Source organism: Microdochium trichocladiopsis, assembly GCF_020744255.1.
Source record: "Microdochium trichocladiopsis strain MPI-CAGE-CH-0230 chromosome Unknown B0I36scaffold_3, whole genome shotgun sequence".
In the NCBI taxonomy this organism is placed as follows: domain Eukaryota; kingdom Fungi; phylum Ascomycota; class Sordariomycetes; order Xylariales; family Microdochiaceae; genus Microdochium; species Microdochium trichocladiopsis.
In genome coordinates this window covers 2,453,639-2,480,366 of record NW_025763546.1, presented here as the reverse complement: position 1 = coordinate 2,480,366, position 26,728 = coordinate 2,453,639, and the positions used below count along the sequence as shown (strand labels likewise).

At 57.0% G+C, this 26,728-nt stretch overlaps 9 protein-coding genes across 9 annotated transcripts; 6 read left to right on the top strand and 3 right to left on the bottom strand.

Annotated features, from left to right (window-relative positions):
• Nucleotides 1-2,203: 2,203 nt before the first annotated feature.
• Nucleotides 2,204-2,974, top strand: B0I36DRAFT_240160 (ubiquitin-conjugating enzyme; the record flags this gene model as incomplete). Its single annotated transcript, XM_046149741.1, has 2 exons — nt 2,204-2,423; nt 2,649-2,974. The coding sequence occupies 2 exons, from the start codon at nt 2,204-2,206 to the stop codon at nt 2,972-2,974; spliced, it is 546 nt and encodes a 181-aa protein (XP_046015426.1).
• Nucleotides 2,975-3,385: 411 nt separating this feature from the next.
• B0I36DRAFT_360720 (Anp1-domain-containing protein) lies at nt 3,386-4,529 on the bottom strand (the record flags this gene model as incomplete). The annotated part of the gene is made up of 2 exons (XM_046158363.1): nt 3,386-3,406; nt 3,465-4,529. 2 exons carry the CDS (start codon nt 4,527-4,529, stop codon nt 3,386-3,388), a joined length of 1,086 nt encoding a protein of 361 aa, XP_046015425.1.
• A 2,795-nt stretch (nt 4,530-7,324) lies between these two features.
• B0I36DRAFT_347129 (uncharacterized protein) lies at nt 7,325-8,272 on the top strand (the record flags this gene model as incomplete). The annotated part of the gene is made up of 1 exon (XM_046156535.1): nt 7,325-8,272. One exon carries the CDS (start codon nt 7,325-7,327, stop codon nt 8,270-8,272), a length of 948 nt encoding a protein of 315 aa, XP_046015424.1.
• A 2,414-nt stretch (nt 8,273-10,686) lies between these two features.
• On the top strand, nt 10,687-11,889 carry B0I36DRAFT_405877 (uncharacterized protein; the record flags this gene model as incomplete). The annotated part of the gene is made up of 1 exon (XM_046161800.1): nt 10,687-11,889. One exon carries the CDS (start codon nt 10,687-10,689, stop codon nt 11,887-11,889), a length of 1,203 nt encoding a protein of 400 aa, XP_046015423.1.
• Nucleotides 11,890-12,736: 847 nt separating this feature from the next.
• B0I36DRAFT_239211 (putative nuclear mRNA splicing factor-associated protein) lies at nt 12,737-13,906 on the bottom strand (the record flags this gene model as incomplete). Its single annotated transcript, XM_046149672.1, has 2 exons — nt 12,737-13,149; nt 13,252-13,906. 2 exons carry the CDS (start codon nt 13,904-13,906, stop codon nt 12,737-12,739), a joined length of 1,068 nt encoding a protein of 355 aa, XP_046015422.1.
• Nucleotides 13,907-14,480: 574 nt separating this feature from the next.
• On the top strand, nt 14,481-16,319 carry B0I36DRAFT_360716 (uncharacterized protein; the record flags this gene model as incomplete). Its single annotated transcript, XM_046158362.1, has 1 exon — nt 14,481-16,319. One exon carries the CDS (start codon nt 14,481-14,483, stop codon nt 16,317-16,319), a length of 1,839 nt encoding a protein of 612 aa, XP_046015421.1.
• Nucleotides 16,320-16,412: 93 nt separating this feature from the next.
• Nucleotides 16,413-19,530, bottom strand: B0I36DRAFT_318112 (uncharacterized protein). Its single transcript, XM_046153248.1, has one exon. It carries the CDS (start codon nt 19,218-19,220, stop codon nt 16,677-16,679), a length of 2,544 nt encoding a protein of 847 aa, XP_046015420.1. The 5' UTR covers nt 19,221-19,530; the 3' UTR covers nt 16,413-16,676.
• A 1,497-nt stretch (nt 19,531-21,027) lies between these two features.
• B0I36DRAFT_347124 (uncharacterized protein) lies at nt 21,028-21,894 on the top strand (the record flags this gene model as incomplete). Its single annotated transcript, XM_046156534.1, has 1 exon — nt 21,028-21,894. One exon carries the CDS (start codon nt 21,028-21,030, stop codon nt 21,892-21,894), a length of 867 nt encoding a protein of 288 aa, XP_046015419.1.
• Nucleotides 21,895-23,323: 1,429 nt separating this feature from the next.
• B0I36DRAFT_360713 (uncharacterized protein) lies at nt 23,324-26,569 on the top strand (the record flags this gene model as incomplete). Its single annotated transcript, XM_046158361.1, has 1 exon — nt 23,324-26,569. The coding sequence occupies one exon, from the start codon at nt 23,324-23,326 to the stop codon at nt 26,567-26,569; it is 3,246 nt and encodes a 1,081-aa protein (XP_046015418.1).
• Nucleotides 26,570-26,728: the final 159 nt, after the last annotated feature.

Sequence of the window (26,728 nt, the reverse complement as noted above, 5' to 3'; positions counted from 1 at the left end):
ATGCTGCATTGGGTCCTTTCAATACCCCCACCTACAACGCCGAATGGGAGGCTGCCCAGCGCACGGGACAATCTTCACGGCGCCCTCTTCACAGTGCCGCGGGCATGAGAGGATTCAGCGGTCCGGGTATGCATTATCATCGCCGTGCTGAGAGTGCGCCGACCTTGCCTCCCTTTGAGGGCAAGTTCGGTATCAATCGCTTTGGGTCGTCCTCAACCATGGCCGACGTCTTTGAGGAGGACGAAGAAGATGATGATGCTTCTGATGCCACCTCGTCTATCAATTCGATCACAGCGCCCGCCGACCCCAAAGGCAAGGCGGTCGACTCATCTGCGTCCGAGAACGACTCTGCCGACACTCCCACCCAGGAAAGAGATCTTAGTTTTCTCTTGCCAGAGTCGGCTTTGGCATCGAACTCTATCAAGCGCAAAGGTAGTGGGTCGAGCCTTGACATGCAGCCACCTGGCTCTCGCATGAGAACGGAGACGGCCGGGGGTTCTCTTCACGACTTTGTCATTGTTGAAGAGGAATGCCAGCCTGCTTTGCGACCTGATTCCGAAACGTCAAGCATTTCGGTACCATCCCCAAGACGAAGCGCTCGCGACCTTGCACCCGTAGACGTCAAGTCCGTGAGCTTGCCGCCTCCATCTCTGATGTCCGCCAGCCCGTACTCGATGAACCACTCGTCATCGTTCCCATCCCCACGATCGCCCATGTCTGATGTTCACCGCATTTCGACTGCGCCCTCATCCATCGCGGATGAAAACAGCTTCCAGTCTCTGTTGATGGGAGAGCCGGGTCCAGAGATAGTGAGGATCTCTGTCGATGTACCGTCATTGACCAGCAGCAACTCTACGATGACTAGGGACAGTAGTTTCCTACCGCCAGTCCGGCCAAGAGGCAAACCTTTTCATGATCAGAGACCCGCATCCTTCACGTCCACTGCGTTTGGGAGGCGGCGATCGAGTCTGGCTAGCCTGAGCAGATTGATCAGCAGTGCCCATGGGGAAAGAAGCAAGCTGAGCATGGAGGTTGCCGTGGAAGACGAGCCTGAGCAGAAGGCAAAAGTAAGCAGAGCGAAGCGCATCAGTCGGATGATGCAGTTCTGGAAATCGAAGCAGCACTCCGAATCCTAGACGGTGTTTGGACGGCACTTGCCCAGATTGCTAGCACATCGATATCGTCTCTCAGCGTCAACTACGCGCCAGCCACGGTCTGTCTTGGGCCATGACGGCGCCGCAAGAACGTCGTGATGAGGCTCTGCGCAGTACGACAGCCATATCGCGCAATACTCCTTGAAATTAACCGCCCAATGGGTGGATTGCATAACGATGATTGCACGATTCTACAACAAATTTTCAGGCACGACGAGAGCTTCCAGTCGTGGCCCATGTATCTAGCAGACTACTTTAGGGGTGTACGGTATTGCCCGTGGGAGAGATTGATTATGGTTACAGATTAAGCATGCTTCGAAGGGTAGCGGCGGCATGGACGTCCCCACACAACTATGCGCGTGACACGCAACAGCATGGTGGATTTGTCTTCTGGGAAGCAATGCTGAGGCTGGCAGAGACAGTCGACACTTGATACTCGGGCACTAGGCGGGGTGTGTAGTGTAGTAATACCGGGCAGTAGTGCAGGTGGGAACTGCGCTGGGTCCTTTAACATAGCATAGCCTACGTTAACCACCTCAACACCAGTACCACCACGATGTCTCCCCCCAAAGGTGTGAATCTTGATTTCTGGGGCGAGTGTGGGGGCGGGTGGAGGCCCGTCCCCTGCCCTGCCCAAGCATCCCGAGGCTCGACCCAGCTGGGCAGGGGCCCACGGGCGGGTCGCGTTTAATCTTCAGCTTCAGCTTCTGCCCAGAGTCAGGCAACAACAACAACAACCAGTGACAATCGCCGCCAGCATTCAATTGGTACCGGCCCCCTCTGAACGGCCTCCTTCAATTGACACCCACGCACTGGCCTGCGCGGAAGACAAAACAGCCCGGACTTCTCGGAGTAACCTTTATCTTGGAGATATTCTGGAAGCCTTTTTGTTTCGCGCCTCTATTGAGCTGTCCGACACCGACCAATCCGAAAAGACGACACCCACACGCGCATGCGCGCGTATCTACTCCCGCAGGCCCCCCAACAGACAGACTTCCTTCCACATCAACGTCAACACGCCACCGCGGCACGGCAAAGAAGAAGAAGATATGGCCGGCAGCGGATCCAAGTCGAAATCGAGCAAGAGTGAGGGCTCGTCGTCGTCATCGTCACGCAGCGCGACGAAGCGGCTGATCAAGGAGCTGGGTGTGTGGGAGAAGGAGCGCGCGGCCGAGGCCGGCATCGAGCGGCTGGGACCCGTCAACGAGGGAGAGCTGCTCGAGTGGGAGGCCGTGGTCAACGGGCGGGGGATCGGGGGCGGCTATGATGGTGAGTTTTAATAGCAGATGGAGGAGGGCGATTGTTTTTTATTGAAGAGAAGCGATCCCCTCTTTGCCTTCCTCCCCCCCCCTTCTACTTCCCCTGTCTTCTTACCAGCTGGCGATAGCTGCGCCGAAGCTCGGTTCTCTCGATTCGTTGGGGTTTTATTATTATCCATTAAGGAGACCGACCGCACACTTTCGCTGACACATTGATCCCCCGGTATACTTACAGACGGCCGCTGGCTCCTACACATCTCGATACCGACAGAGTACCCCAACAAGCCGCCCAAGATCTCCTTTGTGACGCCCGTCGTCCACGCAAACATTGCCCTCGCCACCGGCGAGATATGCCTGGACCTGCTCAAGGACGCCTGGACCCCGGCCTACGGCATCCTCGAGAGCGTCCGCGCCGTCCGCATGCTCCTCGGCTGCCCGGAGACCGATTCCCCGCTGAACGTCGACGTCGCGGCCCTGATCCGCGCGGGCGACGCCGTCGGCGCGCGGAGGCTCGTCGAGTTCTGGGTCAATGATGATGGGGGTCGGTATCAGGGACGATGAAAGTAGCGAAACGCGCGGGATATGGGCTCGAGGTGATGGGGGAGTTGGCATGCGGCGAGGCAGACAGCGGTGAGGGATTGCGATTGGGTTCAGAGTACAGGGCAGCTCTGCATGTCCCGAGTTTGCAAAATAATGCCTCTTAGGTTTCCATTCACTCTTCAGAAGCACAGCGTAATTGTAAAATCATGACACCACACACGAAAATTGTCTCGCCAGACTGCCCTACATAGTTTAAGGGCACACATAAAACAAGTCGCGAGTTCGCGATGCTCTTTTTGACACTGTTCAATGATACCAAGATGACAATGACCAGTCGGAAAAACTCCGGTTCTCCTATGCAACAATGACCCTCATGACATAATATAGTAAGATTTGACTCATGGGTATGGGAAAGCAGGGCTTCCCAAAGCTCTATTCGTTGTAGTGGTAGACCTGACAAGCATTAAATCGTCAGCATAGTGCATTCAACACAGGAACGAGGCGTTCTCACCTTGTAGTTCGGAAGTCCGAACGGCTTGTAGCCTAATCTCCTCGCCATTTTGGCGAAACCCTCAGTCTCGATCAAGTGGTAGAAAGGGAATGCAGGAAACATGGCGCCGTCCCGATGGACGTCAGCCTTGACCAGCAACGCAGTGCCACCAACGCCGTCGAGGGGAACTTCAAAGTTGGGGTTGTTGTTCTTCTCCGGATCGGGCATTTTAGCCATGAGCGCTCTCCAGGTGGCCATCTCTTGATAGCCTTCGACGATGATGTCGTCAGGACCCATCTTCGAAGCCATTTCTTGCGCGGCAGTGCTATCCTGCCAGCTGTTGTAGTCATACGGCCTTTCTTCCAGCTTCCCGGTCTCTGGGTTGGTGTATTTCTGGAAGCAGTTCGCCACAATAAGGGCCTTGTCGTGGGCAGCCAGATCTTGGATGAGGGTTGGCGGTGTCTCAATGATATCACCGTCCAGCCAGAGGACCCACGAGGTATCGATGCCGAGTGTCGTAAAGAGTAGAGAGTTACGAGCTAGCGACATGGCAGCACGTCTGGCCTTCTGGTTCGACATCTTGTGACGCTCGCTCTCGTCCTGGGATATCAATGGCGTCTCAAAGTCTTCTCGCTCGATGACGACGCTCCGGAACCGATCCTTGACGGGGCCTCGCTGCGTCTTGGAGACTGCTGCCTGAAGCGCGGCTGTGGCGGCGTTGCCCTCTTTTGTCTTCGGCAGGATATAGCCGAGAGTGATGAGTTCGTGCGGATAGTTGAGCTTGAGCAAGTTCTCCCAGTACTCGGGGTAGAAGCGCGCCATGGGCGTAAGGATCAGGACAGCCTCCCGATTGCCAATAGGGTCCGGTGTGATGGTGACATTGTTCAGATTGTACCGCTTGACGGGCGGCCGGTCGCCGATAAGACTTGATTTCGTCGGCTTCTTTATGGGCGTCTTGCTTGTCGAGGTTGAGGAGTCGCCGCTGCCGGAGAGGAAGTAGATGATGAAAAGGCAGAGCACGGCTCCGATGAAGAGGGTGACATAGTTTGTCCGCCGCATGCGAACTGCCCCCATGGGCCGCACCATGTTGAGAGATGGGCAAGCGTCGTGCGTCGTGGACTAGCCGTTGTCGAGGCACGTCAGCGAAGTCGAAAGTGAGCGTCGCCAGCGGGCAGTGGAGCGAGGTGGAGGGCTCGAGATGGAATCAAGAAGTCCGGCCAGCCATGCAGAGGACTCGAAGCTGACTGTTGCCAGCAACCTGGCTTGACAATGACGAGGGCACGTCGTGGTGCTGTGGACAGGAGATGCGGCGCGGTCAAGGAATACGAGGCTCGATAAAGTCACGATGAGATGCTGATCGAATTCCAGGGGGAAGGCGGCGCCCGGGTGGGCTTGGCGGGAGCGGGCCCCACTCGAGGCAGGCGCACCAGGACGGACCTGCAACTGTGGTCAGTTTGCGGTGGCAGGCCCCATCAACCACCAGCTGCAGAGACCTCTGGCAGGAACCACGCCCTGCCCACAATGCATGCTATCTCGGCCAGTCCACGACATCCGAGCATCGCCTTGAAACTAGATACTGTCTGATGCGCTGCAAATAAGTGCTGCCATCACAAACCGATCTATCGCCGTCATGTAGCGCGCCATGATTCAACTGTCAGACCAAGACACGAAGAGACAAAGCGAGCTCAATCGTACAGTACCCATTCATACTCACGGGACCCTACCTTAATGCAAGTAGCGTAATTCAGCGTGATCGTACCCATTCGAAAGCCTGCAGACTTCTTTTCACGCGGCCTACGTAAGGAACTCTTCCCATAGTCACTATAAGCAGGTAGTCACTGAAACCTCGCAGTCTGCAGACGACCAGGCTCGCCCTCTGCCGTAATCAATAATGGCGTCAGCCAAACATGAACATATCCAGTAGTTTACGCCATGGTCTCGATCCATTATCACCGTGACCATACACACGGTAGGACGGGTACATCCCCGACCCGAAATCCCATAGGGCGACCTTCCCAAGCGAATTCGTCTTACTTTGCTACTCATTCATTGCCAGGGCGGATGGCCACGACACTGGAATCTGTTCTTAGCAGGAATTCAGCCTTGAGCCAGGTGCCGGGCGTCCCTTGCCGACCTTCTAATCAGAGCTCGAGCCGATGCCATGCAGAATGGCGTCAAAGTTGTGGAGGCTTCACGCTTTTCGAGGTAGAACTATACCCGGCAACAGCGACGATGGGGTTTGTGGCAGCAGGTGACGACCGAAGATTACCTGCGACGTATTTGATGAGACACGAAGCGACCGGGCTTCGCTCCGTCCGAGTAGGCTATCCAGATGCCAGTGAGTGAGTGCAATGGTGTGGCAGAAGAGGCATTTTAGTGGCCAGGCACCTTTCCAGAACCCACCCACGTGGGCAGCCTCGATGATGGACGACCGACGACAGCCTACATGATATGGACCTTTATCCTGGTTGCCAATTCGTCCAAACTTCCAGAGAGGCGGGCGGGTGACCAGAGCAAACTGCGGGCTGTTCGGGAATCATCCGAGAGCGTTGCAATGGATCTTTTGGTCCATCGCCTCGATGCCCGCCGCTCCACTCTTCGCATGAGCGTGTTTGGCCAGGGAGCTGGCGGCTTGAAGGGCCGGGTGCGGAGTGCTCAAGTGGCAAAGGCGACGGACAACCCCACGAGGACCCTGACCGTCGGTGCCAGATTGACAGGCTGTCCTGCCCTGTCAAGCATCCAGGGTTCACGCGCTCATATGCATGTCCACCCACCTACAGTAGCCCGCGGGCAAACCGAGCTGGGTTCCATACTAGGAGCTGCGGCATGTCGACGAGCCGCGTGAGGCCAGGCGAGCTTCAATGCAGTCCTTTGCAATGCCTGATGCTTGCCTTTGGGCAGCAGAGATGGGGTCATGGCTCGTGGTAGCCCGTGGCCAAGCGAAGTTAGCAGCACTAGCCAGGAGCTCTCCAGCAGGCTCGTAGCCCAGAGTGCTCAGTGCGGACAATGCTGCACTTGCCCAAGCCATGAGGGGACTGACCTGACTGGCCTGGGCGGCCGTGGTTCCCCACTGACTACCTTAAGGTGCCTCCACCCCCTTTCTCAGGTCTTAGCTGCCGGCCCAGTGGGAGCCCAGGAATGGGCTGCAGCCGCGGACAAGTGCCTGTCTTTCGTAAGCTGGCCGTCCCCTTTCCCAGACCATCTGGTGCTCTTTGCAAGACGTCTTGTCGCTCGGCAAAGAACAAGAAGAATAGCACCATCCGGGCAGCTTGGTTCCCTTGCCTGAAATCATTGTGCGACCGCCCTCACCGACGCGGCCTCAGGTGTGCAGCCGCTGGCGTGTCACATCACATCTCGGCTGCTCCCTTGCGCCTCCGCCGCCCCTCTTCGGCCAACCCATCCCCGTCGCCTCCAACCTTCTCGATCCTCCGCACTCGCTCGTCGTGCAGAGCGTGCAGGCAGGCCAGGCCAGGGCAGGCGAGCCAGCACCACCGTTGAGCAATCAATCTTTGCTGCGGGCGCACACACGACACACAATCAGACTCGGCACATGTGACGTGCCCAGCATAGCAGCAGATCGCCTCCGCCAGCTTCCCCGTGGTTTCATCCTCCGTCGGTCCTCGCCCTTCCTGGCCTCCGGCTAAAGGTCCGCATTCCAGCTGCCTTGCACTGCGTGAAGCACGGCCCCAGCCTGTTTCCATGCCTCACCTCTAAGGCGGCCAGTCCCTGTCGTCCGTGTGCATGCACCTTGCACGAGGCTGCCTGACCTTGTTGTGATTCATCTCTTCGCAGCTGCCGAGCTCTCAACCCTCTCTCTCACCTTGACCACCTCCTCTGCTACGCGGCTGCTCAAAGAGGGACCGCCGACAACACAACCCAAGATGGAGCCTGTGCCTGAGACCGAGAGTCTGGAGGAGTTCCGCTCCTCCCCATTACCAACCATGCGCTTTCACCACAGTCCGACTACGCCCATCATCACCCACGACTCAGATCTAGCTCGCAAACCGCTCAACGTCCGCCGGTCCACCGAGCCACTCTCGCCGACCTCGCCATGGAGCACCACTGCTCTTCCCTACCGGCCACGCACAACCTCGCCACTCTCAGGCTCACACACCCGGTCAAAGTCCACGGCCAGTCTCCAGCTGCCAAGCATGAACCGCACACGCTCTCTGCCTGGGCTCGATGGAGCCGGCCGCATCGTCTATCCGCCACTCATTCGTCCGTCGAGCCCGTCTGGGTCACCCAGCCGGCAGCGCGTTCCCCGCAAACCTACTGACGAGGCTTTCCCGTCTTCACCCGTGCGGACATCAGTTCTGGATACCGACCAGCGTCACCCCGACCGAAGCAGTTCGCCAGTGCATGGGGCTCCGCCTTCATCTGCCCTCAGAAATGCATCTCCTCTCCGCTACACCGTGACAAGCTCTGGAGGCCCTTCACTCCCCGGAACGCCTTCCAGCCTGGCGACTTCGCCGTCCTACAGGCCCGACAGTAGCCTGGGAAGCTACAGCTTTCCCAGCTATTCTCATTCTTCCTCCGTCCCATCAACCCCCAGCTCCATGAGGTCTCGAAGCCCTAGCATCTCTAGTCTGGAGACGATTCCGGATACGCCAGATGCCGAAGAGGCCGCTCTCGAAGCCGAGCGCATCGCTCAACTCAAAGCTGCTGCTGATGCTGCCGAAGGAGAGGATGGGAAAGGCCGTGGCAATTTAGACGTGCCGACTCGGGGGCGGACATTGGGCGTCGGCTCACGAGACAAGCGGAAGAGATGGAGTGTCTGTGGTGCAGAGCGACGAGGAGATCTCGACTTGGAGACCATCTGGGAGGACTGAGCCGAAGCGCAATTTCACGGGAACACTCTTGATATTATGCGTCTGCGCCACGCGCGTTTCCCCTTCATAACACTCTCTCTACCATGCACGACCTCACGGCACCATGGGCTAGCATCACTTCACCAGCATTTATTCCGGTTACTGCGCTTGGGTACTACGAGAACTCCAACTCGTTCTTGTTTGTTTTGCTTCTCGTTTTGACGGCGGCGTTATTGCTTTTACAAACTCACATAAGGATGTTCGATACCCTGACTGCATTTACATCTACACTCTCACTAGTCTTTATGACCAACACATCACCGAGAGTAACAAAGCCGAGGTCCATCTCTTGTATCTTCCGAATGCGCGGGAAAAGAAATTCCAGAGCAGAGGGCCCGAAAGCTCGAAAACACGATGGAGGCCACGGACGAGTATAGGGGAAAAGCCCATGAGATTGCATAGCCCAGAGAGAAAAGCATTAACCATGGTTCTGGGCACGAGGGGGGATGTTTGAAGCGACGGAGAGATCTAGCACGATCGAGGGCCCTCGGGGCATACATAGATCGACACAATCGAGATGTGTGCACGGAGCCACATGAGCGACAACGCAGAATCTCTTCAAAACCTTGCGCGTGCATCCTGTGACGATCGTGTTGGCCCTGCCTTTTTCCACCATTCTCTTCTGACAAAGCTGCTGGCCACGCGAGAAATCAGCAAGGGAGCACACCAGCAGACGCCACGTACAGGGTGTATGACCGAGACCTGTATCCCTCCCCACAGCCCCTCCCTTCTCGGATACAGTTGTCGTGTTGGAATGATAGGATCCTATTTAAATCCAAAAAAAGACCTGTACTATCCCCCTCCGTTGCAGAAAATGCCATCGTTCCCTTTCTCAGCGACACCCGTGCACAGCGGGTCTCACGGACTTGTTGCCTTTTGTGTAGCTGTGAGACAATAACGGACCCCTCCTTGCCCTTTGCCCTCCTTTGATTCAGACTCTCCTAGAAGCTTTGCGAGTAGCGGTGAAAATCAGCGGTCCTGGGGATTAACAAGACGCAAAAATATGTCGACAATCTAGAGAGGCATGAACGAGATGAGAGGGGATAGCCGAGGAGACTGATAGAGGTTGAAAGCTTGATGTCGACTTGTGTGGCAGAGGGCCTTGACCATGGTGTGCACTAATCCAATACTTTGTTGAGGGGCTGGAGGTCGAAATGTATATTGGATGATGCTGGTAGGGGGAGGGTGATCTCATGAGTAACTTGAATGTTCATGTCTGTCCCGCTGTAAAAGAGCAGAGAAGATTTGACATCCCTCGATATGGTCAGAAAAAGAGGGAAACCCATGGCCGCGAAACCTAATAGCTCATGAGATTGCCAACGCCCTGCTAACGACATCGTCGGGCCAATGCTGCGAGCAACTATCGCTTTTGCGTGCCCGGCTGTCCGTCGTCATCTCTTGCACTTCCCCTGCCCGCCTGGAAATGTGCTAATCCAGAGAAGTTCCGCCTCTTTATGACAGTGGATGGAACCATCACTACTACCATGCGGAACTCCGCGGGCTTCCTCAAGACAATGTGAGAAAGCCACAGGGGATAGTCAGGGCGAGGGAAACAATAATGGCAAAACGACACGTACACGCGCATGTACACGCGCATGTACGTAGGGTGCACATCTAACTGTACCTGGATAGCTTCAACTCCTCATCCCTTCTTGAGATGCTGATCTATTGTTTGGACGTGGTAGGAACTGATGAAAAAGAAAAGGTGTCCCGATTTTCCGCCCTTTGCATCTATCATCTGGCCCCCTTTCCCTTTCCTCGCCTTCTTTTCTTTACTCTCTTTGCTCACTTCATCCCTGTTTCTCGTGGCTTTGTCTTTCTGTTTTCCCTGAGTTCAACCTGCACACACACACACACGATACCCTTCTCTTCGTCCTCCTTGCTTTCGGAATTCCGTGTTGCAGTTTTTCGACCTGTTCGGCACGATCCATCCCCGAGCTACACGCTGTGCCAGGTGCCGAGCGGCGCTTTTCGTTCGTTCGTTCGTTCGTTCAGACGGCAGCCGAGCGACCACAAGGTAGCTCTCTCGCGCTTCTGACGGCACTGGCCCTCTTCCGCTGGTGGAGAAAATATTTGTGTGAAGCTGTCAAGTCCAGAATTTCAATCCTCTCGGATTACCGCAGCTCCGTCAGATATTTTCGGATATCATCGGGGGCCGAAGACGAAAACATTGCAAAACCGACAACGACAGCACCGCATTACCTACACAGCAAAGATATCCCACAAGAGGAGAACGTCCTCAAAAGGAGAAGAAAGAAGAAGAAGAAGCGTGGTATCTGTGCCATCTTTCCCCCTTACGCAACAAAACAGACAGACAAACAGATCGAAAATAAATGACGGAACCAGCAAGAGGGCGAGGAGCGAGGCCCCGAAGCATGCCTTGCACCACCACAAGGCCCTCCCGCCGCAGCCTGCGGCCAAGATATCGTGTCAGGTCGTCCGCCGCTACTGCTCTGCACCAACCCGCCAGCCTCTTGGCCATCTTGATGCTGGTGGCCGCTTGCCTCTTCGCGCAGACGTCTCTTGCGGCACCATCACCCCCGCGACCGCCGCCCGCTCGGGGATTTCACAATGTTGTTGGAAAGCGTGGATCACCGGCTATTGCGAGATCCGCGCTGCCGGGCACAGCCCTGGATGACGGTGACAATGAGCAGCAGCAGCAGCAGCAGCCCAGTCCGACGGTGGTCCATGGTCCGTCGATCCCCTCGCCTGTCTCGCAAGCTGGAGGGTTTGTGGTAGCAAGCAGCAGCAATACGCCTTCGCAGGGTGCCGCTTCGCCAGTGGTGGTCTTGAACAGCGGTCCGATTCAAGTGCTCACCACCACGACTGTCCCGGTTCCGGATCCTCCTGCAGTAATGGACATGCCACAGTCACCACCATCTCCCTCACCATTGGTTATCCTCGGGGCGCCGGGCCAGCAAGCCGGGCAACCGCAGCCGCCCTCGATACATATCACTTTCACGACTGTCGTTGTGGACGGGTTTCCGGGACTGCCTTCCCCTCCTCCGGCGGCCTCATGGCCACAAGAGCAGCAAGAGCAGCCGCCGCCTCCGCCGCAAACCTTGCCCGTCCAGGGATCACCGGTTGTCCAACAAGCAACAAGCGGACCCGGCGAGAACACTGTTGAGGGCCAGGGCAGCAACGAGAACCACCAGCCACCACCGGAAAATCCACCGGCAGCCCTCGTACCTTCAACCACAACAATCACAGAGAGCGTCCAGAAGACAATCACAAAAACCTTGGCGTACCGCGTCACCACCCTCTCCAAGACAGTCACGCAGATGGTCACTGTGACCAAAACCCTCACGCCGCCCTCCTCCTCCTCCTCCTCCTGGTCCTCGTCTGCCGCTGCTGCTACAGCTCCCAACGGTACGATGAGCAGCAGTACGGGGAGTGTGAGTGTGGCTGGTCTTCTGGGACTGAGTCAAGCCAGCGTCGCGACGTCCAACACTGCAGCGTTTGGGGCGAGCGTGAATGGGACAGCGGCCGCGGAGCCGGCTATCACCGCCGAGGCTGGGGACCAAGGAGATAGGCGAGATCGAGGTTATCGCCAGGAGTATCGACCCGCGCCGTTGTGACAGGCTCACAAGGCCCGTTCGAGGCAAGTGGTGATATTATACGTAGCTTTTTGATTGTCAACTGAGACGTTGAATTGTGCATTCTGGTTTGGAACTTGTACGTAGATGGCGCAGGCAGATACATGATCCTAATTTTTTAATTTTTTTTTTGTTTTCTTTTCGCATGACTTGCACCACAAGACAACGTATCATTACTTCAAGTAGCATTTGAGTCTATGATTTTCATGTCTTTTTATATTTGCCGAGAACGTAGCTCGCGGCCTTTCTAGCCAGGAGCTTGGTCTTCTTCAGACAGCCATCGTATGGCGTTGAATATCAGCATAGAAGACTGATGGATTTCTTCAACATAAGAAGAGCCCGCGATTTAGCGACGCCATGTGCAGAGCAAGGGCTCGGGGGCACTTTTTACACGGCCTGAACGAGCGGGACGTATCTAAGCGCGCTTGGCGATATGCTCCTGCATGTCATGGGTAGCTCATGTGATGCGCTCAGAATCACCCGTAAAAGGAGCGGGCTTTCTAGATCCGCAGATCGCTTGCCGGGCATCAAGGTGCCTCAACAGGTGGGTCGACCATTATTCTGTGACATATATTGCTCTCTTCTGGGAACGACCACCGACCCAGAGCTTGGTTGGAAGCCTCGACTGATCATGGATGCCTGTCTCATGCTTCAGACGTCTGAATAGATCAGCAAACGATGGCTTCTTCGACTGTGGCTGTCGAAATGTGTCGCAGGTATGAGTGGCATAAATATCGGTATGCGCAAGGATAAAACCCTTGTGTAGATATCTCGTGGCATCCTCTTCCACGGGACGTCTTGGTATTGCACGACGTATCTTCTTGACCCTTCAATGCTCATCGTCCTCCACATCCCCTTTGTCCTTGCCTGATTGTCTTAACTTCTCCTTTCCAGTCGCGATGGATGCTCTGACTGTCCTTCCGTCGAAAGCGCGGCCATCCATGAGGTTCACGCAGGCCTCTGCCGCGCTGGGATCTTTAAACTTGACGCTGGCCACACCATCGACCTCAAGGTCATACAGCACCACATTGGTTACAGCGCCAAGTTTAGAGCACTCGTCGCGAATGTCCTCCTTGATATCGAGCAACGCGGCCGGATCCTCCTCGAGCTCCTGCAGTGTGAACATGTGCCTGAGAATGACGACCCGATCCTTACGTGCGTTGGTCTCCAGTTGACCGCCGTACGGGTCATCGTCGTCCCAATCCGCCAATTTCGCGTCCAGCTTCTGCGTCCGCTTGATGACTTTCTGCTTGTCCTGCTCCCGCGTTTTGTCCTTGGGTTTTACGCCGACGCCCGTGATAGCATTCGCGCGGTCCGACGCGGCTCCATTCTCGGCATGACCACCACCTGCACCACCTGCAGCGTCCTTGTCGTAGGTGGTCTTCTTGTAGCTCGAGTCGGCGGCCTGGACACGCATGTTGGGATCCGAGGCGCTGAAGCGAAACGGGGTGTCGTCGAGTAGCATGATGGCCATGTCTACGCTCTGGGGCTTGAAGAATACGATGAGAGCGTCGCCCTTGAATTTGCCGTCCGCATCCGTATAAAGCTTGATGCGAGGATTGCCGCTGTCAATCTCCTCGGCAATGACGCCGCATTTCCTCGAGAACACGTCGTGGACCTCCTCGACGGTCGCGTCCGCGGGGAGCCCGGTCACGTAGATGGCGGTGTTTTGTCGCGGCGCTGGTGGCTGCTTGTGCTTCTTGTTGGGCCGGTCGGAGCCATTGGCCGTCTTGCGCTTCTTGTTGTTGTGCTGGCTGTCTGCGCCGTCGTCATCATCGCCGCCCACGCCGTATGCCTGCTGTTGCTGGCGTACGAGCTCCTCGTCTACCTGAGGGATCCAGCGCTTGAGCTGGTTGTCGAATTCGTACTCTGTGCCATCGTCGTTGACGGCAAGGAACTTGTTGTCGAGCCTCGAGAAGGAGATGCGCTCGTCGCTGTCGAACTCTTGCGGATCGGTCGGAAAGGGCAGGCCACCTGGAGTCTGGGCCGGGTCTGCCATGGTGTCCATAGGCGCTACCACCAGGCGACGCTAGAAAACAGGGTGCGGAGATGGTTCAAGGCAAGGACGAGCCGGAGATGTGAGTCAAGCGGAAGGAAGAAATGATCAGGGCGACGTGCCTAGCTGTAAGCTTGCAAGTGGTTTGCGACGGAAGCTCCAATGGAGCTAAGTAGCCTAGTTTCTGCGCGCTGATTGGCTGTCATGACCCCGGCACCTGCTGTAGTCAGGCACCTTGACGTACGTGCAGAACCAGAGCAGACCAGGCCGAACAAGTTACTTCAAACCATCTACGATAGTTGAAGTACTCCTGAAAAAAGCAGGGCGGCAATGATGTAAATCGCCGTCGGAGCTGCTTGGCGATACGCCTCATGTCCGCTCGAATGCCTACTCGACGCATCGTGTACGTAGGTGCACCAAAGTCCAACACAGGCGGCCATCAAGGTTCCAGTGGCACCAGGAACTCCACCCACCTTGAAAATGATGTCGCCATGTCATGAGCACATCGGCCTGCCCGCAGAGGTCGCCTCCCATCCGTCAAACACATCTCCTCCTCGGTTCGTCTTCAGTTTGCACAATGGGCCGCACTGAGCCCTCGCTCGGCCGGCCGCCGCCAGAGTTCCGCCGTGATGCTCGTGCCAAAAGGGCAAAAGCCACGGTGAACAAGCTAATCCCGGCGCTGCTGAATGCACACCCCCGCGCCCGCCGGGGCATCGACGCGGCAGAGCTCATTGTTGAGCCCGCCGCCGCGACCACTGCCAGAACAACCACCTCAACGGTTGAAACAACCAAGTTCAAGGATGCAAAACAGCCTGCGCCCAATGGCAGTAGCAGATCCTCCGGCAAGGGCAAAGCTAAGGGCAGGAAGGGTAAAGGAAGAGGGCACGGGGACAACGAGGAGGAGCTCACGGCTCCGGAGCGGCCCGGTGCCGCAACGGGCCCGGCGCTGCCGGACGTGGCTCCGGGTTCGAAGTCGAGGCCGGACAAGACCGCCAACCCTGCATCGGCAACACCGCCACGCATCCGGCTCGCCATTGCAGACACCCTCACCGTCGCCCGGTACCTCCTTGAACCAGCAGGCGATGATGCATGCGGCGCGACAGCCAGTGCCGCCAAACCCACCAAGACCACCAGGGCGGACCTCGCCAACACTACCTCCCGCGTGGGCATCCTCAACATGGCGTCCCCCCTGAGCCCCGGGGGCGGCTTCCTCAACGGCGCCATGACCCAGGAGGAGTCGCTCTGCATGCGGACCACCTTGCTCCCGTCGCTGCGGGACGAGTTCTACCGCCTCCCCGAGCTCGGCGCCGTGTACACACCCGACGTCCTCGTCTTCCGTGACGAGGCCGGTAACGACTTGGATAAGAAGGACCGGTGGTTCGTAGACTGCGTCAGCGCTGCGATGCTGCGGTTCCCCGAGGTCGAGGAGGTACCGGATGGCGATGACGGAGGTGTCAAATCCACGACAGACCAGCCACGAACTTCACCTGAGAATGACTTGGACTCGAACTCGGATGAAGAGGAAGAGGGAGAGGAAGAGGACGAGGATGGCGACGAAGACATCCACGAGGCACTGGTCATCAAACGCTATGCCAACCAAAAGGACCGCGAGGCAGTTATACACAAGATGCGCGTGGTCATGCGCATCTTCCAGGCCAAAGGGTGCCGGAAGCTCGTCCTAGGCGGGGCCTGGGGCTGCGGTGCATACGGGAACCCAGTCGAAGAAGTTGCCGCGGCGTGGCGGAAAGTGCTCCTGCCTCCGACACCATCGAGCAACAAGGCTGGCGGTAGTGGCCGAGCCAGACCCCCGAAAGAGAACTGGCATGGCATCGAGGAGGTCGTCTTTGCCATCAAGGGCGGCGGCATGGCCGGCCGGTTCGAGAACGCCTTCCTGGGCTCATCGGCCACGGCGCCGCCGCCGCTACCAGCTGCCGAGCATGCTCATGGCAGTGCGGGTGGCGAGCTCAGCGCTATCCCGGGCACAATCGACCAGATCTCGCCGACGGTCCTAAGCCAGTTCACATCCCTGGCAAGGCCACCATCGAGCACCCATGGCGGTGGAGGAGATTCGCAAGGACAAGCCCCAGAAGAAGACCCTGAGGCATTCAGGATGCGAGAACTACGCGAGCGCATCGCCACACTGGATCTGCAAGTCCGGCAGGCCCGCACGGAGCAGCTTCGAAACGGGCTGAGTGCGGTGCTTGCAGGACTGAGAAGTCAGTTGCCTCCTCACGAGCGGCTTAGTGATGCTGGAGCCGAGGAACAGGAAGAGCTTAGCAAGGAGGAGGAGGACGACGATGATAATGAAGAAGATCGTGGTAGTGACGATGACGATGATGAGGCTGACGGTCGTGACGGGCTTAGCACGGGCGATGAAGACGGCGATATCAACCGCGGAGGGGTCAGTCATAGATGAAGACAAGCCATACTTACTCTAGAATGGGTACCAACGCGGTTCAGCTGCGAGAGGCGATGCATGAGTCAACGGCTTCGAGCTAAGAACACCTCATCTCTCTTATGATATGCATTTCAATTTCGACATTGGGTCACTCGGCAACCCGGACTTGATTTGACTCTGTTAAATACAAGACAGAATATCTATGCTGCCCGTGTACGCCCCAAGAAGTAAAGCCCAAAACGCCATTCTCTATCCATCATCGGAATTGTGCGCGAATGATATATACAACTATGTGCTCGCAAAAAGCTCGAAGGGTGCCGGGCTCAATCATGAAGGCGCGTGAATCATTACATCAGAAAAGCCAGGCTCCGGTCTTCAAGCATTAGGATCCGACTCAGGAATCTCGAGCTCAGCCGGGTCAGCCTCGACGGGAAGCTCGACATTCTTGATCGGGTGGAGCAACATCGGCGGCAGGCACATACGGCCTTCGCCGCCACGCATCTCGGGCACGGAGGCGCCGGTTCTGCTCTGGTCCTCAACCTGCTCGAACTCCTCGCCGCCATCGTTGTTAACCTTGAGTCCCAGCCAGCGTCTGTACAGATTCGGCGCGAAACCAGAGTCGTAGAACCACGAAAGACCACGCAGGTTGTGCTCGCGCTCACCAAACACCGACGTCCGCGAGCCTCCGCTGGCGCCGTTTTTGCCGTTGTTCAGAGTCTGACCAAACACAGCCGTGGGCCATTCGCGATCGACATAGAGAGGATGCGGTGCAAAGACGGCCTTGAGACCATGGTGTAAGGCAACGGTAGCCGGCCACATCTCGGGGAAAGCATGGTGCTTTTTGAAGGCAGTCTCTCTGTGCATCGTCATCAGAAGACGGCGGGACATGCGCGCGGCAGTGATGATCTGAGCTCGGCGAGGAACCTTTGCTTCCGTCGTGTTGTAGCCAGTGATGTCGTCTGCGAGGCCCCAAGTGGTGCCCTCAGGATCGTAGATCGGGTTGAAGGCAATGTACTCGGCTTCCTCGCCTACGCCCCAGGAATAGCGGTCTTTCTCATAAGTCGTCTCTGGCTGGGGATCATTGTCGGTCTCGAACCAGTCATCCTCGTTAAAGGGGCGCACAGGACCCCAGATGGGCTTCTCGCCCCGGCCCTTGGCTTGCTTGTTCTCTCCCAGACCACTCCAGATGTTGTCAGCCCCGGTAGTGCCCATCTCAGACTGCACACGAGCCATCTGCTTGAAATCTTCCCAGCTCCCATGGACCGTCGGCAGGTAAAAACGCCCGTTGCGTTCCCAAAGTCCTTTGCGGGGTTGCTGCTTTGACCAGTTCTCTACCTTGCTGAAGAAGTCGAAGTAGTGACCTGTATAGCGAATATCCATCTCCCACTGCCAGAAGTAGTCGTACTCAGGGTGCTTGTAGGCAAAGTACTGCATGGCCATCTGCAAACCACGATAGACACCGTGCACCGGCAAGTCTGGACCACGAGCGTAAAGGTCATATATGCCCTGGTAGAGTGCCAGCATCTGGGTCTCTGTCCATAGGGTCACCATGCCCCTGAACTCGGCAGGGATGGACGCCTCGATGCGCTCCTTATAGATCTCGGCATCAGCCCACACGGGGAACTTGGCGTCATTCTTGACCTGGACGAGGAGGTGGACATCGTAGCGACCACCAGAGGCTAGAGACATCTCGGTGATGAGCGAGCGCAAGTTCATGACATCCTCCTCACGCCACAAAAATTCATCCCAGCAACGAATGACCACAGCAGTACGCGACTGCTTCTGAACAGCACCTTGAGATGATTCTGGAGGGGTGGATGATGTGTCTCTTGCCCCCGGGCCGCTTGTATCGAGTTTCGTCGATGAAGTCTCAGCCAGAATGTTCTTTGGTGGAAAGGCGGCCGGCTTTTCATGAATATAGAAGCCATGAGGGTCTTGATGGACCGCAGGCATATCTTTGAACCGCGCAGCGTTGGCATTGTAGCAGCGGCGCTGTGTCTCGGCCCAGTTCATGTCTTGCCACTCAACTTTAGGCACCTTCGACCATGTGGACTCGAAACCCTCCTTCTCACCATGCTCGCCAATGCCCAGCCCACCAGTTTTCTTCGAGTAGCCATAGCCATACGGAGCGTATCGGCCATAGCGTTCAAAGCAGATATCTTCGGGCAGACTCAGCAGCTCGTAGGAACCGACGACCGCATCCGGAAAGCCGTTGGGCCGGCCGTCAAAGTACCGGATGGGCGGTACGCGGACCTTGTTTGCACTGTCAAGGAAGCAGTCGTGAATCTGCTCGGTACCAGCCTTGAACACGCTCTTCGGGTATTGTGTAAAGTCTTTACTGCCTGGGATGCTGCGTCTCTCGGCAGGTAGATCGCCAGTCGAGTTGAGGAACAGGAGCTTGTCAAGTGGCAGCTCATCCTGGGCCCTAGGATACTCGGGCACATTGGCGGACAATGAGACGAGATTCCTCACACCGCCATAGTATCGTGTCAGAAAGTCGTAGGACTCCCAGAGCGGCGGAGCTGAAGGTCGCGCAGGAAGAAGTCCTTCGATGATCCTTCTATTCTCGTTCTGGCTTGCGCGGACAAGGCTGAGTATGAAGAGACTGATGAGAGATACGAGCCCGAGGCACAGGTAACGTGTAACCTTGCTTGGTAGCCGGTATGGAAAGTGAAAGCCTGGTCTCCGCGGGCTGGCAAAAGGTCGCCTGGGCATTATCGGGGCGGTCACGGAGGCAGCAGATGCTGAGACGTTCCGCGAGGTGTCGGGGCCCGAGGGCGAGGAGTCGTCAGAGTCATAGTCTGAGGAATCGTAGGAGTCGTCGTCATCGGAGAGCCGATCTTTGTTAAGCTTCTCGTAGACGGGCAATCCTGCTCCACGGCCTTTGCGCTTGGCCAGCGGGTTCTGAAAAACACCCATAGTGTCCTTCAGCGGCGCATGGGACCGAGCCGCTCAATCGGACACACTGGGTATGGCAAGACAATCGCGTGGCGCGGAGGAATGCTGGCGTGTCGGAGAGCAAAGGGCGGGCGCCAGTGATGCACTTGTGGGAGTGGAGGCTGGTAGCACAAGTGCTTCGTAACACTGCCTCAAACTTGTCGGCTGTTGTATGGAGGTATTGCGTTCTTTTCTTTAGAGTGCAGGCGCATGGACAAGAATAAGAAGGAGAAGAGGTGGCAGAGGTAGAGCTTTGGCAATGCAACTGCACAAGCTTCCAAGGTTGCTGGTCGTTTGTTGTGTTGAGCAAGTCGCCGCCGCCCAGGAGCAGGCATTGCCTAGCCTCGGCGGGGCATAGCCAAGCGCAGCACCCGCCTTTTGCACCAATCAGAGGCCGGGCGGGCGGCAGAACCGGCAAGAGGTGCCCACCGCCGACCAAGGCAATGAGGCAGCGCGATAAGGGGGCTGCTAGCCATGCCCTCTAACAAGTGTCCGTTGTCAAGGCAACCCGTCATTGACCACCTGAGCAGCACCTGGTTGGGTCTGGCTTGGAGGCATGTCCCCGCAAACTTAGAACACAGCGTAGTATTGGCCACAGAGAGTCGACGCTACGAGACTTTATCTAGGTGCTGATCAAGGTCTCCTCGCCATACATTGTGAATGGTCCATTCTCATCAGCTTCATGACACTCGCCCAGGCACGCGTTCCGAGGGCACACATACGCTAAGTGCAACTTGCCAGAGTGGATGGAACCGAGAGCCAGAAGACGACAGTGACCAAGATGACAAGGACTAGGACCCATCAGTAACGTCGGACTACAGCACCACACAGAAGGTTGCCTCAACATTTTATGAATGCCGGGAATCTGATGCAACAATTTAACATTAGGTATTCCTCTTCATCAATTCAGTGCTGCAGCCTTCTGGCGCTCCAGGACATTGCTGCTGCCGCAAAGCACCAGCAGTACATGGCCGTGTCAACCCGAACCAAAACCATTCTGTTCAGCTAGGCCCCCTCAGAGTTACCCCAGAGCTTCGAGATTTTAACCGCGTCCTAAAGAGCGGCTGACAGGGCCAAGCTCCGACAATCAGCAATCTCGGACATGCTGACATGCCCAGCGCCCGTGGTACCGATCGTAGCAGGGGTCGTGTTGAGTTTCCCTGGGCCTTCTTGGCCCGCCGCGGGGGGACTTGACGAACAAATGACATCAGGCTGGTTTGTGGATTCTGCTTATGCACCTCGACGCCGCATCGCCCATTGACTCTGGCTAGCTATGCCTGAGGATCCCCAAAAGCTTGTCACACGGCCACGAGTGGCCAAGCGAACCGCCCAATGTCCTGGACCACGCACCCCGTGCTCGTCGTAAAGCGCTTTCCTTGTCCGCCGACCTCGGCGGGATGCTAGGCCCTGCAGGAGGCAAGTCCTGTCCACTCAAAGTCGCTCTTATCCGATCACACGACCACGAACCGCTTCCCCCGGGTGAGGGCCATGGGCATCCATCTGCCTGTTGCAGCCAGATTGCGTACTTAGATCGTCAGAACCCAACGCCTCTCCTCATCTGGGCCGTGACCCCCTCAGTCCCTGAACTCCCACCGCTCTTTCTGTCCTCTCTCCTAGATCCCAATGACCGAACGACATCCTCGCCAGCTCCGAATCCAGTCTCGCGCTTTATAGTCGTCAAGCACGCTTCACCTAGAGCACGCACACTTCATCTGATACATAAATTCGAGACCCCTTTCTTCCATGCCTATCTTCTAGAGGCAGTTGCACTGTTATTGTTTCTGACACCATGGCTTCATGCTCGACTAGAGCCGAGACAACTCAATGGCAGCACACGGACGACGAACCCGTCAAGTTTCTCGTGACCATTACCCAGGATCCGATCTGTGTGACACTAGGGGCACCAGAAATCGTCACAGTCTCGGTCTGCCTGATCACGGCAATACGGCTACTTCAACCTACCATCCTCGTTCTTGTTGTCGCTTTTGTCCCCGTCCTCTTGTTCGTTCACAATGATTTTCAAAACTACCTAAAGCTGGGCCCGGGAGGTACACCGTCGACGTTCTTGGGTTATCTCAAGATCAACTGGCTCAAGCTCTGGGCGTTGCGGGATCCCTTCGAACCTCTCATCCAGGACGACGGTATAGAGCCAGCATGTGGCATGCTCCGTAAAGAACCACTGCCGTACCGCTGTGGTCCAAGACCGAACGTCGTGGGTATTGCACCCCAGCGACAAACAGACCAATTCGGCTCTCGGGAATGTTATCTAGCCCTAAGACGTGTGCTGGCACGGCACAGCCAAGAGCACAACACCATTCTAGGTCTCGGGACCTCGTGCTTCGAGAAGCACGGCATCGGCTTGTTTGCACGCTACCCCGTAAACAATACCTGCCAGGGCGAGATTGTTCACGTGCACAACTCCGACTACGCCATGCACATGAACCTGCACCCCGAAGACCAGAAGGAGGTTCTCGCAAAGGGCTGGGGCCAACGGCATCCTTTGACGGCACAGAGATGGCTTAAAATGCCCGTGCCCAAGAACTTCACCATGGTATATGCCCCACGCTCGCCAGACGAGCTCAAGATTGTCTGCCGTATCATCCAAGCAGCAGGGTACTGGGTCATGGCGAAGGATATCGAACTGCAAATGGACTGAGGTGGACGGTCGCCTCGCTAGGGAGTGTATATCGACGGGGAAGACCAGACACAATACAAGCCTCGATCGGCCGCTTTCAAATCTGCCTGGTGTGTGTTCAAATATCTCTTGCACAGTTGTGAATCCTTTGCCAACATACTGGACTCGTCTCGAGTAAATTGATGGATGAGAAAGCTCCATCGCAGGAGCAGGGAAAGTGTTTGGCGGAGTTGTGGAGTCTTGGATCGCCCAGCAGGGTTCGCCATCTGGCCGGCATGCACGCCGCGGTACCCGCTTCTTCTATGCATGGAGGCTGGCGGCGGCCCCTGGCTTCGGAAGCCCAGCCTCCCCGGGGAACGGCCCCGTGAGGCACCAGTACCGAGTGCCGCGACTTCCATTGGAGATATGCTGACCGGCCTTGGGCTCTGCGTGTTGATGTGCCATTCTTGACGCCTTCTGACACGTGTGCGCCAAACGACTACATCCGCGGGCGGGTGGCTGCCCAAACCTTCCGCCTGGCGAGTGACCATCAGGTGTGGTGGCCATGCTTCAGAACCACGCCAAGGTCTGTGGTGGTGGTGGTGCCCACAAACGGCAGCCGTTTCCGCCCGACCCTCTAATACATCCGCCCCCGATCTCACCAACTCATGGCTGACAAAGAGGAGTTGGAATCCGGGGTTGTCGCGGAGGAGATGGTGTAAGGAGGTCTTGTTTGAATGGACAAGCCTGGAGCGGCCCTGCCTGGTGACCTGTCGAAGTGTAAGCCTGCAGCGACAACACACGACAATGGCTCTGCTGTGGCAGACCAGGAGCCCAGCGCGATGGGATGGTTCGACAAGGGCGTGGTCCGACTGTCGTGGCCCTGCATCTGCCGTTTGGCGCCGGCTCCAGGCCGGCTCCGCCAGGCGTGCTTTGTTGCATGACTTCTCCGCTGCTAGCCTGCCCGATGGCCCCCTCCTTGTCTGCTCGCGGACTAGTTTAGTCAGGGCCAGTGTCGAGAGTTTATGCACCTTTCTTGTTGACGTTGGCTGATGAAAACAAACACTGGTCCGGCACAAGTGACAAACAACCCTCACTCTTGTCTTGCAGAAGCCAGAGACCAAGAGTTGAAAAGGGAACACCACGCCTCGCAACTGCACCTTGCCACCGCCGACTCAGACACATGAGACTGTCAGTGTATGGTGCGACAATCGACACTGGAAGGATACTGCTAGTGATTGACACTACAGGACGGGCACCCTAGACAAAAACCGGGGACCTGCCCAGTCTTCCCCTGCCACCTCTGCCCTGGTCCGGCCCCAGGCGAGCAGCATCAACCACATGCATGGGCTTGCCCGCTCTCGACTTTTCCACCTCTCTTCCCACCTCGCGTCAGTCCAGTCAATCATCTTGGGCCCTCGACTGCAGCAGGACCACACGAACCTGTGCTCACCGCTCAACTGCTGCAAGCATGGAGGCACCGCGGGACAAGCCAAAGTCCAGGGGGGGCTTCAAGGGCTTCATGAAGAGCCTCACCAAAGATCTCCGCAGCCAGGACCGCCGTAGCAGCTCAGGCCTGCAGCTCGCAGCGAGCAACGCGAGCGGGCACGCCCTCCAGCGCCAGGTCACGGCCACCTCGAACCACACAACCAACACGACAAGCACCAACCTGCCCTTGCACCAGGCACCGCTCTCGCAGCCCCCAAAGCCTGAGCTGCTCGGCGAAGCCACAGAACTCGCCGTGCACGTGTCTCTGACCTTTGAAGAGCCCCTCGACTTTTCCTACAGCCGCATCTACGAGGGCTCGCCAGCTTTCAGGGCCTCAGACGCTGTATGTCAGGCCCTGCTCCGCCGTGTCGACCACTGCTGCCAAGAACTCATCACGCGCAAAGACCCCATCGCTCTGGACCGCACCAATGTGGGCGACGGCACTGGCAAGCCGTTGAGGTTCGAGATCTGCACGGACATCATCCGTGGGTCAGAGACATGGGCCTCACGGACGTACAAGTCCTACCAAAAGCAGCCGCTGACCGGAGAAGCTGCCCGCGAAGTGACACTTTCGGCTCACCAGATCATTGGCCTTTTTATGCGACAGCATGACGATGGCTTTGTGTGGAAAGATGGCCCTTTTAGAGAAGAGCCTCTGCCAGCCCAAGAGACCTTTCCGTATCGCCCCGGTCGCGTGCAGCCTCTGACATGTGTGCCTCGCAACCTGTTCCTAGAGAAGCCCCAGTCCTTTGAAAGGATTCCAGGGTACTCGGTGCAGATAGAAATCACTAGTCAGAACCATTTGCCCAAGCCGCGTGAATGGCAGAAGACCATCGAAATCAACAGCACTCAGGCCACCCCTCTCGATGCAGCCTTGGGCGAGGATCTGTTCTTCGAAACGTCCTACGCTGTCGAAGGCATCCTCCGAACAGCACGCAAGGCTTTCATCCAACGTCACTTGAGTTGCACTTCTTCTAGACGCTGTGCCCGATGTCGTCCGCACGAGGGAGACGGGCTTGAGCTGAAGATTACTGTCACTAATAACATCGGGCCACGCTTCGAGCACTTGAACAGGACGATTCGGAGTAACCTTGGAGGCTTCCTCGTGGACATCGACTCAGACGAGACGATTGACATGCTCAACTCGCTGGGGTCCGCATGCTACACACTGCGGGACGAGCTCGACCAGAGGATCAACGCGAGGACTGATATAGAGCTCACCATCACGGAGTTGCGTGGGCGCGGATGGACCCTCGATGAGCCGCTGCATTTCACAATCGGCACCGAAAAATCGCACTGTCGCAGGGACACAGAGGCCATTCTGGATAGAGTCCAGACCGGCCTCGCCAGTGTCCTCCGCGGCAATGCGCTCAAGGTCCGCATGACGGCACACAAGCGTGGGCACTTCATTATGGACAAAACACTTGTCGCCCGAGAACCATTCGAAGCTGCTGCCGGCTCACCGCTATCCGGGCAGATTACAAAACGGCCCAAGCCCAATGATAAATCTAGGGAGCAAGTTGTGGAGCGTTTGCAGAAGCAAATCAACAAGGACATTGACATGGTTACTCTTGACACACTCACCGTCGTCGAGCCCGAGGAGGAGCCCGAAACAAAACCTCTGCAACGAACTGCATATGCCAACGCTATCGACACCGCGGAGACCGTTGCAGGTGCTAGGCAGGCAGTCACCATCGGCACAATCGCCAGCCCCAAGAAGCTTCACGATGAGCCCCTCAGCCCAGGCCGCACAAAGCGTGCCAACACAATCGGATCGCTCCTGTCTATTCCCTTGCTGGAACGTGATGACCACCAAGCTGCCGCCCCACTGTCGATCTCCGATACGAACGTCACAGACGAGACCGATCGGCCGTCGCTGCTGCGGCAGTCTACTCGAGCTATCCGGGATCCAGATACAGGAGCACGAGCATTTCCCCTGGTACCCCCTGCCGGCAAGTACTCCGGCGTAGACGAGACAAGCTTAGACTTGCATGAGGACCCGCGGGTACAACGCGGCTCTGATGTGGGCACGACTTTGACAGCAACCGACAACTCGCTTACGCCGTCAACACCGAGTCTTGTAGGTGCCGATGGACCATCAACAACCAGCAGCATAATAATCACGCCTAGAGTGCATGAGTCGCTCCGTCGGTCTTCTCGCGAGACCCGAAAGACTGAGTCTGTCGTGAGTAGCGAAGTCAGCTCGACCAGTTTGCGACGAGAGGATTCTGCATCAAGTCGAGGTTTCGTGGCTGTACCTCGCCTGCAGACAGCCTCGAGTGGACATAAATCGACACCTTCGCCCTTGCACAATGAGCAGATCGCAGCCCAAAACCTCGATACGGATGCTGACTTGCTCACTTCTCCACCGGAGGACATCGGGCAGCAGCAGCCAAAGGCTCGTCCCGGGGCACATGCAATCTATGACGACGCAGAATTCGCTCAGTCTAAGCCCGACTTTGACTTCTCGTCCCCAACCCCTGTTTCGCCCATGAGCAATGCGTCTGATGTGGACCTAGACCAATCAGTTCCCACGTTAGGTTTGGATGCTGCCATCCAAGACTCTCCACGGATGTCAAGGATTGAGCATCACCACCAGCAACACCATACTCTGCCAAGGACGAAGCAGAGGTCGGCAATACCGGCGATAGATACCGCGTCAATTTTCGACACGCGTAGAGCGAGCAGCCGGCCGTCGGACAAGAGTTTGGAACTTGAACCGAGCGACGACGTGGATGACATCGATGACGACACAGACCACAACGAGGAAGCCATAGAAAGTGGCCCGCCCTCGCCTGCCCAGCAACGACCCAGCACTTCCTCCGGCCCTCTGAGTCGCTCCCCTAGCGGAACGTTCCCGGCTCATCGGCCAGGGCACCAGCACCGCAAGAGTCTCGGCTCCGCGGGCTTCCTTGGCAGCTTCCGGGATGACCGCGTGGCCGAAATTATTGGTCTGCGCAAGGCACTGATGTTGTCACCTCCGGGAGCCGGCGGCAGCGCAGCAGCCGTTCCCCCGGTCCCACCGTTGCCGCGGCACATGGGGACCAGGTCTCTGAGCGTGGACGCCACCAAGTTAATGCGCGATGCCGCGACTGACGACGATGGCGGCGCACCTGTCAGACCAGGCACTTCGGGCGGTCTAACAGTCGCGCCTCGAACAGCTGAGGCGGATGACGATATTCCTCCTGTCCCGGCGATTCCTGCCCTGGTGAGCAGCAAGTCTGAATGATCCGGTAGGATCACGAAAGCATGAAAGTTTTTGTTGCAGGAGCAGCGCCTCCGCGACTAAAGAGCATTTTGGCTCTGTCACGATTTTTTGAATTTTTATGAAGAGCTAGATCGATTTGGCGTTCTTGTTATGGTGTTTAGGATACCGCGACTTTCACGA